This window comes from Leptopilina boulardi, unplaced genomic scaffold (genome assembly GCF_019393585.1).
Source record: "Leptopilina boulardi isolate dan_hultmark-lab unplaced genomic scaffold, ZJU_Lbou_2.1 LbouV2_371, whole genome shotgun sequence".
Taxonomy (NCBI): domain Eukaryota; kingdom Metazoa; phylum Arthropoda; class Insecta; order Hymenoptera; family Figitidae; genus Leptopilina; species Leptopilina boulardi.
This window is the reverse complement of record NW_026137942.1, coordinates 3,433,650-3,451,537: the sequence shown is the minus strand read 5'-3', so window position 1 is coordinate 3,451,537 and position 17,888 is coordinate 3,433,650. Positions and strand designations below refer to the sequence as shown.

At 28.7% G+C, this 17,888-nt stretch overlaps 1 protein-coding gene across 2 annotated transcripts in view; it reads right to left on the bottom strand.

Moving 5' to 3' along the window:
• LOC127287574 (glucose dehydrogenase [FAD, quinone]-like) overlaps nt 1-17,888 on the bottom strand; it is a 65,624-nt gene that overhangs the window by 34,628 nt on the left and 13,108 nt on the right. The window contains exons 2-3 of one of the 2 annotated variants that reach the window (XM_051314581.1): nt 13,913-14,121; nt 7,841-7,969 (exon numbers count right to left, since the gene is read on the bottom strand). In XM_051314581.1, coding sequence (XP_051170538.1) covers nt 7,841-7,969; nt 13,913-14,120 — 337 coding nt within the window. In that variant the 5' untranslated portion in view covers nt 14,121. The remainder of the gene's footprint in view (nt 1-7,840; nt 7,970-13,912; nt 14,122-17,888) is intronic. The other variant, XM_051314582.1, reaches the window with a different exon arrangement.

Here is a 17,888-nt window from a genome sequence, read left to right as displayed (position 1 = left end):
AAACTTGACTGAATATGTAAATTACATTTTCGTTGGTGGTTCACAATGAAAATAGACTTAATATATGAACCACTTTTACACTAGGCAAAAATATTTTTTTAAAATAAATTTAATTACTGTTTAAATAATAGACTATTATTTAAATTTTATTAATTATTATTATTATTTATTTATTATTATTTTTATTATTATTACATTATTATTTCTATTATTTTACATAACTATTACTCCTATTACCACCTTAATAAATTTTTACGGAATCGAATGAACGTACCCTTGATAATGCAACATACATATCGATGGCTGGGTGTAAAAACATGATACATCGAATTGGCGTTGAAAAACATGATACGTCGGATTAGCGTTGGAAAACATGATACATCGTCGTTTAATTTGAAGAACATGACACGTCGAAAACGAAATTTTTTTTTCAAATTTCTGTTGGTACCACTGACCGTGAAATTTAAAATGCGTCAAATCTTTGAAACTGTTTTATGAAACAAATGATTTTGTTTTATAATATGTCAGTTCAAAGAAAAATTAGGTTAAATAGCTTTTTGTAAAGTTTATATTTAGATTGATAAAATCTGTGATTTTATAAATAATTCTATTTTATTATAAATATTTATACTGTAAATATTCTATTACAATTGTTGTTGTTTAAATATTTGTTTAAAGAGTCAATCTTGGAGAGTAAGTAAAGTATATTTTTTAAAACACAATTATTAAATAAATTAAATTAACTTAGGTAAATTTTTTCTAGTAAACCCTCCAATTATTTATTTCCTGTAGGATTTGCCACCCATGACGTTACCTCATACAGCTGTAAAAGTAATTAATAATACAGACGACCATTTAAATACAGTATTGTAATCCCGTTGAATTAAAACGAATTTCATGTAAAATATTCAAAATTATATGTGTATAGTGCAAGATTTTACTTCTATTATTTTAATATCATCATATATTCTTAAAAAATGTAATATAACAAACCACCCTGTGGGCAAAAAACCATGTTCGTTCTAAAAACGTTTTTAGAACGTTTCATGTCCACCAAATAATGTTCTGGAACATTATTTGAATATCCATGTTCTTAAAATGTTCCAGAACATTATTTGGAGGACATGAAACGTTCTAAGAACGCCCTTAAAACGTTTTTAGAACGAAGATGGTTTTTTATCCACAGGGCATTTTAAATTTCACGGTCAGTGGTACCAACAGAAATTTGAAAAGAAAAATTTCGTTTTCGACGTGTCATGTTCTTCAAATCAAACGACGATATCTCATGTTTTCTAACGCTAATCTGAGATATCATGTTTTTCAACGCCAATTCGAGATATCATGTTTTTACGCCCAGCCATCGATATGACATTATTAAGAAAACCTCTTCTTAAGTCAATAAACGTCTGTCCTTGCTGTTTATTTATATAGTAATTGCAAATGCTAATTTAATAGAAAATTGTGTCTTCTTTTAAAAATAAAGGGATATATATTTTCACAAAACAAAGTTATCCGATGTAGAAATACAATTTTGCCGCATTTACCTCTCATTAATACATGACACTTAATAACATTGTTTGATAAACCTAAAATGAGTAAAACTCGCGAATCTACAGGAAAATACATCGTTAAACAACCTTTCAATGAAAGGATTAAGAATCTTGGCGAATCATTTTCTCTTGCATTAAAGCGTTTTTATTCTAATGAACGAAAATTCATAAAACATATTCCGTTTTTAAGAAAGGTTATTCTAATTTTATGGGAGAGTAATTAAATCTAGGTCACATGTCAGAAATGATTGAAAATAATTGCAATAAGAAGGGTTCTTTCTTCCTCATCATGCTGTTCTAAAGGAAACAAGTGCAACTACAAAATTGCGTGTTGTATTTGATGGCTCTGCAAAATTTAGTACAAACCTTTCGTTAAATAAAACTTTAATCATCGGCCCCACTATTCAAAATGACATTTTCACAATTCTAACTCGATTTCATATACATAATTTCGTACTATTAGCTGACATTGAAAAAATGTATCATCAGCTTTTAATTCACGAAGATAATTTTCAAAAAATTCTTTGGCGAGAAAATTCTATAGATTCCGTAAAAATTTATTCGTTAAGTACCGTAACCTACGGAACAGTTTCAGCTCCTTTTTTAACTGTTCGGACTTTACAAAAAATTGCAGAAAATGGAATTGATAAATTTCTTTCGGCAGTTCAAGTTGTTAAGGACGATTTTTATGTAGACAATTTAATGACAGGTAGGGACACATTTGCAAGCACTCTCAAACTTCAGGACGAGATAATTGAGTATAATAATAATTGAGATTCAGGCAATTTCAAACTACGTCAATCGTCCTCAAATGATCCTAATTTAAATTTCCTCATTACCAAAAGAATTAAGAAATTTAGATTTATTCAATGATCCATCAAAATCGATTAAAACTCTCGGAATTCGATGGAATTCACAACAAAATATATAACTATATAGTAACCAAGAATGAAATGCACAAACACATATCACAAAACGTAATATTTTATCAGAAATTGCTCAAGTTTTCGATCCAATAGGTCTGTTAGGTCCAATTATTGTAATAGTAAAATTAATTATGCATCAATTGTGGCAAAAAAATCGATTGGGACGAGTCTGTTCCTCAAACAATCTACACTTCGTCGATTAATTTTAAGAATCAGTTGCCATTATTAAATAAAATCTCCTTCAAACGACAAATAATTATAAAAGAATTTACAAATGTCCAATTGGACGGGTTTTGCGATGCAAGCGTGGTTGCATATGGCGCTTGCATTTATATGAGATCCAAAAATAAAAATAATAATTGCACTTCTCGTCTTGTTTGCACAAAATCCAAGGTGGCTCAGTTAAATTCTAAACTCACTATTCCAAAAATGGAATTGTGCGCGGCTTTGCTAATAGCTAAACTATATAAGGCAGTCATATCAATATTACCGATCACATTAAATGAAATACATTTTTGATCTGACTCCACCATTACACTCAATTGGATTAACACTCAACCAAGTGCATTAAAAATCTTTGTTGCTAATAGAGTTTCGGAAATCAGGTCAATAACCTCCTTTTCTCAGTGGAACCACGTTTCTACAAAACAAAATCCCGCAGATTATTTATCAAGGGGACAAAATCTACCTGAATTCGTCAAAAATAATAACTGGAAATTCAGCCCCGAATGATTGATCGAAGATAGTTCAAATTGGCCAATTTCTCCCATGCAAAAGGTTCCACTTATTGAATTTCGAAAAACAACAGTATTAACACTTTCATTAAACGATTGATCAATTCTTGAAAAATTATCATCTTTAACTAAATTGATTCGAACAATTGCATACTGTCTAAAATTCGTAAAAAAAATGTCGAAAGGTTACATACGACTCTAATCGACTTTCAATCAAAGAAATGTAAGATTCTCAAAATCGAGTAACAAAATTAGTTCAAAATCAATATTTTGCTCGCAAAATTCATGCTATGCAAAATTCAAAAGAAATAAATAATGCAAGTTCCTTAAAATCCTTAAACCCTTTTTAGATAAAAATGAAATATTGCGCGTTGGAGGTAGAATTGATAACTCAAATGTAACATTTTATCAAAAACATCCGATTCTTATGCCGAAAAGTCATCACGTGACTAATCTAATAATTCGGTACTATCATGAAATTTCACTGTATTCTGGAATTCAAAACACTCATTATCAAATCAGAACTCGGTATTGGATACTAGACGGGAAAAGCGCAGTCAAATGAATAATTAACTCTTGTTTAAAATGTTTTCGATTTCGAAAAATAGAATCACGTTTGATGGACAATTTACCCAAAAATCGATTGGTTCAGTCAAGACTTTTTTTAAATACTGGTATTGATTATTGCGGCCCATTTTTTATAAAGGAAATGAAACATCGTAACCGAAATAAAGTCAAGGTTTATGTTGCAGTTTTCATATGTTTCGTTACAAAGGCAATTCACTTGGAAGTTGTAAGTGAATTAACTACCGATGCATTTTTGTGTTGTTTAGAGAGATTCTTCTTAAGAAGAGGAAAAAATCTTAACATTTATTCCGATAACGGGACAAATTTTGCAGGTGCAAACAAAGAATTGCAGCAATTGTATGCGTTGATTAAAGCTGAAGGTGACAAAATTTATTCAAATTTGGTCAACGAAGAAGTCTAATGGCACTTTATTCCTCCTCGTTCACCGCACTTCGGTGGTTTATGGGAATCTGCTGTTAAATCATTTAAAAACCATTTTTCCATAGTGGGGAATACACTAATGACTTTTGAAGAATTTAACACTCATGTAATTGAAATAGAAGCACTTCTAAATTCACGCCCTTTAACACCATTGTCAACAGATCCAAATGAACTTATTGCGTTAACACCAGGTTATTTCTTAATCAGTGATTCATTAACTACTTTCCCAGGCGTAAATATTTCTAAAACTCCAACAAATCGGCTTTCAAACTGGCAAAATCTTCAAAAATTAAAACAACATTTTTGTCAAAGATGGCATAAAGAATATTTAAACGAATTAAATACTCGAAAAAAGTGGAATCAAACAATGTCAGAAAAGTTTACGCTTGGTGCAATGGTATTGTTAAAAGAAGACAATTTACCTCCACTTCAGTGGATTATTGAACGATTAGTAGAAATTCATCCAGGAAATGATAATGTTGTATGAGTGGTTAGCATAAAAACGGCAACGGGAATTTATAAACGTTCAATAAAAAAATTGTATTACTTTCAATAGAAATTTAGATAAATTGTTAGTAATTGATCGGAAGCGACTCAATGGCTCAATGACTCTTCAAAAAGAAAAAAAGGAAAATTGTAAAAAAAAGTTTAATTTTAAGAATTTTCAGAACTTGTGTGACCAATTTTATAATGTTGTAGGCGGATTATGAAAATAAAAACTTTTAAATTGTAAACCTAATCCTACCAAAACTTAGAAACCGACTTAAAAGTCATACAAAATTTTTTTTTTTTATTCCTTATGACTCCCATAACAGAAATTCACTTGAATTTTCGATTTTTGTCAATTTGGTTAATAATGACAAACTGTCCGAATTTGCCCTGAGTTTTCAAAGTTTTTGGGTAAATGGGGACAGCTTGTTATTTTTAACCAAATTGACAAAAATCAAAAATTCAAGTGAATTTCTGTTATGGCAGTCATAAGGAATAAGACAAAATTTTAGTATGATTTTCAAGTATGTTTTTTTTAAATGCGAGACAAAATAATAAAATAAAATAAAAATTTCAATTGCTTTAACTATTATTATATATCTACTTCAAATTCCATTTAAGTTTTTTCATCCCTTAATACAGTAATATACTTAAGAAAACTTTTTTCTTAAACCTTTCTTAGAAACTGTGCTGTCCCCATTTACCCCAAATTTTATGAAATTTTATAAATCTTGGGGTAAATGCGGACAGTCAATTTCATGCGTTTAAAGCTTATCTAAATTTTGTTCTGCTGCATAAAATTAATCCTAAGAATTTAAACAACAACTTAAAAAAAATAAACCCGCAAATATTACCTTTTAAAGGAAGCAACTTACGTAATTTGTGAAAATTAGGGATTTTGTTCCCATTTACCCCAACTGACCCTACACGACAGCATTTTCTCAGATTGAGAGCGTTGCGCTGAGCTGGTTTTAAATTTATAACTCATAGAAATATTGCTGTCCCCAAATTCCCTTTGGGAGGTGAAAAGGTGATGAATTATTTTTCAAAAAAGTTTTGACCCCTGACAGTATGGCAACACCGCATTATACGATTCTGAAACCATGTTTTCTTTAGTTTTTACATATATACTAAAACATATTTCATTGCCAAAAAAATTTTAAGTGTCTTTTTTCAGAGAATGCCTTATAATTTGATTAACCCATATAATGTCTATATTTTACTTAAAATCTTTATTCATAAAAATTTTTAATAAATTTTGTGAGAGTTGTATTCCTGGCATTAAAACAAATGGAATAATGTATATAAAGTTTACATTTTATTAATGTTTATAAAATTAATTGTTATTTTTAATAAAAATTTGAAATTTTGAATTTTTTATAAAACTAATAATATAAGTGTTTATTATGATGAGGACGCTAAATGGTCATAAAATGAACAACCTTTTCTGTAAGCTTTTCTTCTGCGTCAACACAATTAACTTTTATAAAGTCTTCTGAAAATTGTTGCCTAAATTGATCCCATAACACATGAGAATTTGTAGGCCGAAAATGAATTAAAATATATTCGTCAAATAATTGACGAAGTGAATGAGGCATCATCCGCATTGTGGACACATTTCCCAATCCGTTTTTCCCAATAGTTAAAATTCGCAATCTTTCTTTTTCCCATAGTCAACTTTTCTCAACATATTATTTTCCCAAAGTATGCTTCTCCCAACCTATTGATTTCAAAAATTATACTTTTTCCAATATAATGTTTTCACAACCTTCAATCTTTCAACCAACCAATTTCATATTATACTTGGTAATCTTTTTTGTTTCTTCTTGTCAAACTGCGTCAAAATTGTCTAGTCTTTTTTCATTCAATTTCAATTATAAGTTTCATAATTCATAGTTAATCATGGCTGCGTTAAAAAAACAAGAGGGAAAGGATCTTTTTTACACGTTGAGGAATTTTATATCACAAACATTCTGAAAAAAATGGCCGCATTTTTTGGAATACATCTTCTTCAAATATAACTTTACATTAAATTAACTTTACAAAAATATGGAGTTGTGTTCAATATTAAGAGCGAATGTCTGACCGTTGTGAAAAATTTTATATTTGGGAAATTTAGCTATTGTGAAAATCTTTTTTGGAAAATATTAGTTGTGGGAAATATATTCATCAGAAAGATTGATGTAGGAATAATGAATTGGTAAATGTGTCCTACAATCTCTAATGCCAAACAAGCAAATTGAATGAATCATTTATTACACCGTTAACAGTTTTGAAACTTTCAAATAAAATTCAAGCGTTTGATGCAAGAAGAGAGAAAGATAACTGTGTATTGTATTAAAAGTTTTTGGGTTAGGTAAATCCAAAAGGTCAGATTTAAAAAATTCAAAATAGCGGACCTGATATGGCGACCCAATATGGCAGAAAATTTTCTAATTGATTCGATTCGTTTAAAATTCGGTATTCGATGGTTTTTTGGGACGCTGAATCCAAATTTTAGGTCAAATTTAAAAAATTCAAAATGTCAAACTAATATGGCGGAAAATTTTTACTTTGTCCTGTTTCGTGTTTTTTCTTATTATAAAACTTATGTACACCAAGTTTCAACTCGAAAAAAATTTTGTTTTTGAGTTACATGTTTTTTTAGATATTCAAAAATTTTATTTTCTCCGAATTTGCTGAACCGATTTTCATAAAAAAAATATAAGTCGAAATTTTTTTGAGGACCAAATTATTTCTTACAAAATTAGAATTGGAAATTTATTAAATGAAATGAAAACATTGGTCTAATATTTAATTTTAAAAATCAAGAAACTTATACTTAAGATAATAAAAAAATGTTCATGTTGCGTAAAAGTAACTCTTGTTTTCAAATGGTTAATCAAATTCTTCTTTATTATTATAGTTTAGTAAAACTAATTAATTACTATACAATTTTAAAACGGAACATTAAACTTTCATAAGGTAAAACAATTTACCAATGTATCCGGAGGAACTCTCTTTGTACCGTCCAATAACAATAACTCAGATTTACAGTAATGGTTGCAATTGGAAGCTACCATTTTGCTCGGTTTTGTAAACGTTCCAGTATTGAAATGGCTATTCTACGTAAATAACGTATATTTAATCTCACCAAGAAACATTCCAACCATACTTGGTATACTGGTGCCGGGTGGTTCATCAGGACCAGCTTCTAGGAGGAGAACTTTCCATTCTGAAATCTCACTTAATCTAGAAGCAACTACGGAACCCGCCGATCCTCCTAGAGTTGACAAAATATAATAATAGTTTGACATTATCATTTTGCAAAATTGAATATAATATTTTTTTATTTTAATACATGATTAGTATAAAACATTTGTCGTGGTTAATAATTTTATTATTAAACACAAACTTTAGAGCATTAAGTGAGTACTTTAACCATGAAGTATTTTTAAGATTTATCAAAAAAGTAAAGAAGCCTAAATAGTACATCACCCGGCTAAAAAAACTTGTACAAGAAAATGTACAAGTTCTTGTACATGTTCATTAATGAACTTGTACATTTTCTTGTGCATGTTCAAGTAATGTTATTGAACAAGTTCAGCATCCGGAATTGAGACATGTTCTTGTACCAGAACTTGTACAAGATCTTGGATAAGAAAATATACTTGTACAAGAAAATGTACATGTTCTTGTACATATTTTTTGTGCAGATTTCATGTACAAGTACTTTTACATGAACACGTTTATGTTCTTGTATAAGAACATTTGTTTAAAAATGTTTTTGAAAAAAAATTGAAATTTTAATAAGTTATAATTATTAAGAATCTTTACTTATGTATGCTAACAATTATTGCGCAGCTGTAAAGGCTTAAAAAAACTACTGCGCAGACTTTAAAGTTTTTAATTTTTAATTTAAAAGACATAAGTGAACATGTACAAGAACATGTTCCACATCTGGTACAAGAAAATGTATATGAAACCTGCACAAAAAAATATGTACAAGAATATGTACATTTTCTTGTACAAGTATATCTTCTTGTACATGTTCTTGTACCAGAACTTGTACAAGAACATGTCGCAATTCCGGATGCTGAACTTGTTCAAGAACATTACTTGAACATGTACAAGAAAATGTACAAGTTCATTAATGAACATGTACATGAACTTGTACATTTTCTTGTACAAGTTTTTTCAGCCGGGCAGAGGATCACAATTGCAAAAATCTAACACAACAATCCATTATTACATTCGGATATTCAGGATATCTTAAGAACTTCACAGGAGAAAATTTCCTCATTGTCAATAAGTTTATTCAAAAAGTTGAGTAAAAAAACTATTATGTATGTCAGATATAATTTTAATTGAGATAGAGATATTGTAGACACAAGGTATCACCAGATAGTAAATAAAATCACCAATATTTTATTTATAAACATAATCAAAGTAAAATTTATTTAAATAATATTAAAACATTAACATAATTGATAGTAAAAAGTGTAAGCCCACACAGCACAATATATTGCTATAAGCTTACCTCAACCTTACATGTAAGCTTTGTAAGCTAACAATGTAAGCTTTAGGTAAGGTCGAGGTATGATAAAAATGTCCGCAATACAGTAAGCTTACAAAGTATGGCCATGGTAAACTTACATGGCAAGGTTACTGCAAGGTTATAGTAAGCTTACACGGTAAGTTTTCAAGGATATCACTAAATGGCACTTACGGATGCGCAGTAAATTTTTTTAAGCAAACCCTACAGGGGTCTTTTTACATAAATGACAAAATAAATATAATTGTGAAAAATAATTTATTGTTTACTGTAAATTAATAAATTAAAACTTTGTTATATGTTAGCAATAATATATTCTTACTGTAACCTTACAGTGACCTTACTGTAGAAACTTACAGTGACATTACCGTGTAGCTTACAGTGCCCCTACCATGTAAGCTTACCATGACATTACCATTTAAGTTTACCATGGCATTACTGTGTAAGCTTACTGTATGACGGACTTTTTTATCTTACGTCGACCTTGCCTGAAGCTTACTGTGTTAGCTTACAAAATTTACATTTAGGTAAGCTTACAGCGACATATTGTGCTGCGTGGGAGATAGTAACAAAATAAATTCACTGCTGCACACTGCCAAACACATTCTTGCGAATATCAGACTTTTCAATTTACACGACCGTTTCATCATTTCTAACACTCTTCCCTTGTATTTTTCTCTCATTTTACTCATTTCCTGCATTTCCCTAATTGTCAACACTCTCTATTTTTATTTTCTCGCGTACATAATATTACCCTACTGAAAATCCCTGTACAAGATCTTGTACAATTTCCTGTACAGGATCAGCAACTGAACTTGTACAAGTTCTGACCAGTTCCTGTACAGGAAAATGCATACGAATTTGGAACAAGTTCATGTGTGAGATCTGGTGCAAGATCTTGTACAAGAAAGATACATCCCAGACAGCACCGTTTTTCGCAGGGAGTTCGCGGGGAGTTCCCCGTGTTAAGTTCGGAAACTAAGTTGGGGAGCTTCAGGGGAAGTTCAGGCGAGCTCTATATGTCCTCGGTTTTATAACTCGCGGTGCGAAGTTCAGGATAGTTATCCGATTAAGTTTGCCGAAAAATTGTGGATAAAAGTTTAGGAAATATTAAATTTTGAGTTTTACAGAAATTTGCTTTGTGAATTTCTTTAAAACTATCTTCGGAAAGTACTCTAAAGATATATAGACAAATTTCCTGTAAAATTAAAATGCAAGTTTTCAGTGAATTTTATAAGGTAAGTTTATTATAAATGTTTTATAATATTTATTAAATAAAAGTAAAATTAAAAAAATTTATTTTTCCCTTATTGCGCTTTCTTTTATTTTTCCCCAACATTAACGGCGCAATTTTCGGAAATAAATTTGGAGGAGCTGGGGATTGAACCCGGACGCGCAACACAACAGCCAAGAACCCTAACCACTAACCTAACCAACGACCTGAAGGTGGGTAACTTTCGGGTCTTTATAAGCTGCAAGCCTTGTCGTCATCAGTTGACACGAATGGCGGGAAAATTTAAAAATGTTTTCAACGAAATATTTTTAAATTCTATTATTAAATTAGTGTCATAATTAAAAGGGCATTGAAATAATATTGCAATGTTAATATTAATATTATTTGTGAAACTAGCAGCTATATAAAACGATTTAAGGTAATTCTTTAAAAATGAAATTTATTAAATACTGAATCTCGTTATAAAAAATTCTGGACTTGTCAAATTTTTATTAAATTATTATTCAATTAAAAGTAACATAATTAGAAAAACTTTTTGAACATTTATCAACGTATGTTTATGGCTTTTATCATTAATTAATTAATTAAATTTACCGAGATGTATGGTGGACATTTAAATCGTCAATTTGTAATTTGATAAATTAATTTAAAAATTAAAGTATCTGCATTTTATAATAAATATTTATAATTATTTATCAATAATAATATAAATTATTTATAATAATTGTAAATAAATTTCTTGCATTCTTTAAATCAAAATTTTTTATACAACGCAATGTTTTTTCATATTTTTTATAATAAAAAAACATATCTGTATTAAAACACAAAACACACTGTAACACGTCGTATAATATATATAGTAATTTAAAAAAAAATTATGTATTTACAAAAATTGATTCAAAATTTCAATAAAAAAGGAAGGATTTTTTTATTGTACCAACATCAATTTAATTATAGAAGGATTTAACTCATCCAGTCACTTTTATTAGATTTAAAAAAAAGTATTAAAATCTAGTTTTGTGGGATAATTGTTTTTTCAAATAACTGTGAACCGTTTTGGAAATACAATTGTTTTTACAATTTTCTAAAAGTCTTAAATAAAAATTATGTCTTTATCGAATTTTGAAAAAAGACAAGTTTTTCACGTAACCGTCTTAAAATCCAGCAATAAAGCTTTTTCCTGTTTTTCCCTGGTCAATTCACAACATTGCTCAATAGGTAAATATTTATTAAATAATAATATATTAAATATTAATACTTAAATAATATTAAATAGTTAAAAATATAAATGAAGTAATCGTAGCTAATTACGATTTTTAATTAATTTATAGATATAAAAATTAATAATAAGTTTCTTTATTATAAAAAATATGAAAAAACATTGCGTTGTATAAAAAATTTTGATTTAAAGAATGCAAGAAATGTATTTACAATTATTATAAATAATTTATATTATTATTGACAAATAATTATAAATATTTATTATAAAATGCAGATACTTTAATTTTTAAATTAATTTATCAAATTACAAATTGACGATTTAAATGTCCACCATACATCTCGGTAAATTTAATTAATTAATTAATGATAAAAGCCATAAACATACGTTGATAAATGTTCAAAAAGTTTTTCTAATTATGTTACTTTTAATTGAATAATAATTTAATAAAAATTTGACAAGTCCAGAATTTTTTATAACGAGATTCAGTATTTAATAAATTTCATTTTTAAAGAATTACCTTAAATCGTTTTATATAGCTGCTAGTTTCACAAATAATATTAATATTAACATTGCAATATTATTTCAATGCCCTTTTAATTATGACACTAATTTAATAATAGAATTTAAAAATATTTCGTTGAAAACATTTTTAAATTTTCCCGCCATTCGTGTCAACTGATGACGACAAGGCTTGCAGCTTATAAAGACCCGAAAGTTACCCACCTTCAGGTCGTTGGTTAGGTTAGTGGTTAGGGTTCTTGGCTGTTGTGTTGCGCGTCCGGGTTCAATCCCCAGCTCCTCCAAATTTATTTCCGAAAATTGCGCCGTTAATGTTGGGGAAAAATAAAAGAAAGCGCAATAAGGGAAAAATAAATTTTTTTAATTTTACTTTTATTTAATAAATATTATAAAACATTTATAATAAACTTACCTTATAAAATTCACTGAAAACTTGCATTTTAATTTTACAGGAAATTTGTCTATATATCTTTAGAGTACTTTCCGAAGATAGTTTTAAAGAAATTCACAAAGCAAATTTCTGTAAAACTCAAAATTTAATATTTCCTAAACTTTTATCCACAATTTTTCGGCAAACTTAATCGGATAACTATCCTGAACTTCGCACCGCGAGTTATAAAACCGAGGACATATAGAGCTCGCCTGAACTTCCCCTGAAGCTCCCCAACTTAGTTTCCGAACTTAACACGGGGAACTCCCCGCGAACTCCCTGCGAAAAACGGTGCTGTCTGGGATGTACAAGAAAATGTACATGATATTGTACAATTTCATGTATAAGTACTTGTACATGAACACGTTCGTGTTCTTACACATGTATAGTTGTACAATTTTTTTTTTTAATAAAATTTGAGATTTTGATAATTTTTAACCACTAAGATTCGTAACTCATGCATGCTAAAAACTATTGCGCAGCTGTAAAGGTTAAAGTAAACTATTGCGCAGCCTTTGAAGTTTTTAATTTTTAGTAAAGAAAAACATGAATTAACATGTGCAAGAACATGGACGTTTTCATGTACAAGTACTTATACATGAAATTGTACAAGATCATGTACATTTCCTTGTACAAGTATCTTTCTTGTACAAGATCTTGCACCACATCTTGTTCAAGATCTTACACATGAACTTGTTCCAAATTCGTATACATTTTCCTGTATAGGAACTGGTCAGAACTTGTACAAGTTCAGTTCCTGATCCTGTACAGGAAATTGTACAAGATCTTATACAGGGATTTTCAGTAGGGTACCCTATTGTTGGTCCTCCAACACAAGTAATTTTTTTATTTTAATGTAAATAATAATAATAATAATAATCCTGACGACCTTGAGAAATGATGATAATTTTTCGATAATTACAGATAAATTATTGAGTTCGTTTTTTCGAGCTAATCCAGAAGGCTCTTAATTTGTGACTATTTTTGAAAATTCGCGTAGTTTATCTACATGGCGCCTGGGATGTTCCCAATAAATAATAAACGGATTTTCGGGGGCTTGTTTAATTTAAAGCGTGGAATTCAACAACCCAAATTTTGATCTCGCCATCGTCGCCATTTTTGTAGCATCGAACAAGTGTCATTTCCACTTTACACATGTTCACCGTTACAATACAAAAGGAAATAACAAATGTTCTATATTTTAAATCACCGTAGGCTTTTTATTTTTATCATAAATTATTTTACTATAAATAATGAAATACTTACCACCAATCACAATAAAATCGTAATAATCTTCAGCAGGATTTATAGGAATTATTCTTTCACATAGTTGAGAAACCTCTCTTTTACCTCTTATGAATGTATCCAAAAGTGTCATAAATAATACAAATTGTGATCCTGGACAACCTTGTGACAAAGTTGGACCTAAGAACGGTTCCGAACAATGAGGTATTGATGATAGTTGATAAGACATTCTAAAAAAGTTGTTAATTATAAATATTACAATCCTTATAAATAAAAGTACATTCTTTCTTATAGGTCTATTCCCTATTGAAAATCCCTGTACAAGAAAATGTACATGTTCAGCAGCTGAACTTGTACCAGATCTAGTAAAGAACATGAACAATTTCGGCAACAGAATTTGGACAAGTCCTTGTATCAGATCTGGTATAAGAAAACACCATAGAGATATAAGAATAGAGTGCGCAAGCTTGTACAATTTCCATGTTACGCTGCGATAAACCAATAGAAGAAGACAAATGTAACTAGTGGGCCCTGCCTTCCTTCTTGTCTTACTAACTCTGAAACATCAGTGAAACAATGGTGGGAAAGGGTCCTACAAATCGCATCTTTCTTTGTCTGTCCAACGCATATAATCTGTCGTTTTTTCGAGTCTTTTGCGCACTCTATTCTAATATCTTTATGGAAAACACACTTGTACAAAAAAATGTATACATGAAAAAAAATTTTTTTGACAAAAATTTCAGATTTTAATAATCTTTAAACATTGAAACTCTTCACTTATAGATTTTAAAAATTATTGCGCAACTGCAAAGTCCTAAGAAAACTACTGCACAGCCTTTAAAGTTTTTAATTTTTACTAATGCTTGTCCAAGTACAGCCAGTCTACCCGAAGACTTCCGAACATGCACGAGCAATACTAACGGTTCCATTTTTATTCTTTTATCGTAATGCTTTTACTGATTGTTTAAACCAGAAAGGTAAGTATTCGACATGAGTGCTCAAATTTTTATTATTATTAAAAAAACAAAAAAGTATTATTTTTTATTCATTTACTTCATTTTAATTAAGAATTATAAAAATATTAATTAATTGATAATATTAGTTATAAAATTATAAAGTTTTAAAAATGTTAAAAATCTTTTATTTTAATAAATATTTATTTTATACGGAATAAATTCTTTTAAACTAATATGAAGTATGAAAAGTAATTGACAAATTCCGAGCTCCGGGAGCTGTACTTGAAAATTCAAATTTTACTCAATTGCGCGCTGAACTTAAAAATAATTAAATTTCAGAACATTTGAAATTGAAAATTTTAAATATATTTTAATGAATAAAAATTGAAGCGGGGGTCTGTATTTATTACACGGACGGAGAATTTTGATCGTGACAACATCTTTTCTAATTAATTAAAATATATTTTATAAGATTATTATTTAGTATTTATTTTGTATATAAACACACTGAAAAAAAAATTTATTTGATTCAAATAATCGGTTGCTTGACTATAATCAAATAAATATTTACTTGAACCAAATAATTTTTATTTGAATTAAGTAAATTGTACTTGTACCAATAATATTTGTATCTGAAACAAATACCATTTCATTGACTCAAATAATAATTATTTGATGCAAATAAATATTTATTCGATAATGATCAAGTAACTGATTATTTGAATCAAATAAATTTTATTTCAGTGTATGAATTTAGAATAAACTGACAATAATTTCCAAAAACAATTAAATTTAAAAATATTCAAAACGAAATGCCACTTTATTGCCAATTGCTGAAATTTATCACCGGAATAATATCAAAACATAACAGAATACATCTATGATTGAGGTTATGTTTTGATATTATTTCGGTGCAAAATTTAAGCAATTGAGGACACTAATGCAATAACCAGACGGACGCTCGGACCGGCCGCGCTGAAGCAAGTCGACGAATGAAAAAGTCGAAAAAATTAAAATTCAAAATTTTGATTTTTGAAATATACTACGTTGTAGAAAATAAAACGGCACATTTTTTTTTCCTTTAACTTTTTTTTGTAGAATGAATAGTTTTGACAATAATTGCAAAAAACTAAATATTTTCAAACAACAAATTTTATTGAATTTTTAAACACAAATCGTTCCAGTTCCGACAAATATTAATGAATTTACTTCAAATTTGGTATACCCACGCATTTAGGTCTAGAGAAGACGATAGCATGATGAAAAAGTTAAAAACCGTAAATTATTTAATTATTTATTAATTTAAATAATAACTTACCTGTACTCTCGTTTTCCTATCTTCGCCGAAAAAAAGTCTGTGGGGAACTTTTTCGTTGAAAAAACTTCCAGTGAGACATTTGTTCCTCACATATCGAAGAAGTTTTGTGGAAAAATTCAGATCGATTTATTCAAAACTGACGAAGATACACAATTTTTAATGAAAAACACGCAACGCCAATCAAAATAACTCCGCGATCCACGATCCAACACTGCCAGACGGCATTGTCGATAAGGTCGATGTTCTAAATGCATCTAAATTATGTTATTTTATCAAATTACTCAAAATCATAAAGTCATAATTTTTCAAACAGGCTACTTAAAATTTTCAAGAAAAAATTTTTTTTCAATGATAAATCATTTTTTATTTCTCGAATGATCAGAATAATCTGATAATAATTCTATTTATTAAAGTTTTTAACAGTTTACTTTTTAAAGCTGAATTAAAAGGAAATTTTTTGAAATCCAATCGACTGAATTTATAAATTTATTTGTATTCATATTTATTTATATTTTTTATACTTATGTCAAAACACAAAATTTTATTTCTCTTAATAAAATTTTATTTAGGACCTCGAGCATGTTGCTAATCTACTTTAAACTTGGTTAAAATAACCAAAAAAGTTCAAATGTACAAAATAATATAAGTCCAATATTTTAGTACCAATGTTATTTTTTTTCTAATATTGTAAAATATTACAGAAAAACTTCAATCGTTTGAAAATTTTAAACTTTGTTAATTAGTTGCTTCACTGCTTTTTAGATTAAAATTTTCAATAACTTTATTTCAATTTCATGTTTTTAATACATTTTTACTGATTACGTTAATAAATTAGACAATTCATTGGAATTTACATTTTAAAGCAGACTAAACCAAAAAACTAAATAAATTAGAAATTATTTTTTATTTCAATTTTAAAAAAAGTATTTAACAAAGAGAATAAATTTAAAAAGTTAAAGTAAATTGATGTACATACCATATTTTTGGCTGTTTTCTTTTTATATCTCTCCCACGAATCTTCATCTCTTTTTCTCTTGCGACCAGTGTTTGAAAATTCATACTTAGACATAATCAGAAATAATTTAATAATAACAAAACACTATTAAACACAATGAAATTGAAAAACACGTTGTACAGCAGCGAACACTCAATATATAAAGAATAAAGTTTTTGTAATAGATTTATACACGAATAAGTGCGCGTTGCGTTAAGTTTTGATTTGTTTGCAATCACGCCGTCTTCAACTTCAATGCTTTATGCATGTAAATAAACACTTTTTAGACACAAAAAATGTAACCCATTTTATTTAAACCGTTTTTAAAAGTAAAAACAAATAAGTCGGTTAATAAAAGTTCAGATTTAGATGCAGAGATTTATTATTATTTTATAATTTGCCTAGAGTGACAAACAAAAAGAAACTTACTATAGGCAGACGATATTGTCGCTTTGACTGATTTGTGTGTTTATATTGCTGAACATCGACCTTATCGACAATGCCGTCTGGCAGTGTTGGATCGTGGATCGCGGAGTTATTTTGATTGGCGTTGCGTGTTTTTCATTAAAAATTGTGTATCTTCGTCAGTTTTGAATAAATCGATCTGAATTTTTCCACAAAACTTCTTCGATATGTGAGGAACAAATGTCTCACTGGAAGTTTTTTCAACGAAAAAGTTCCCCACAGACTTTTTTCGGCGAAGATAGGAAAACGAGAGTACAGGTAAGT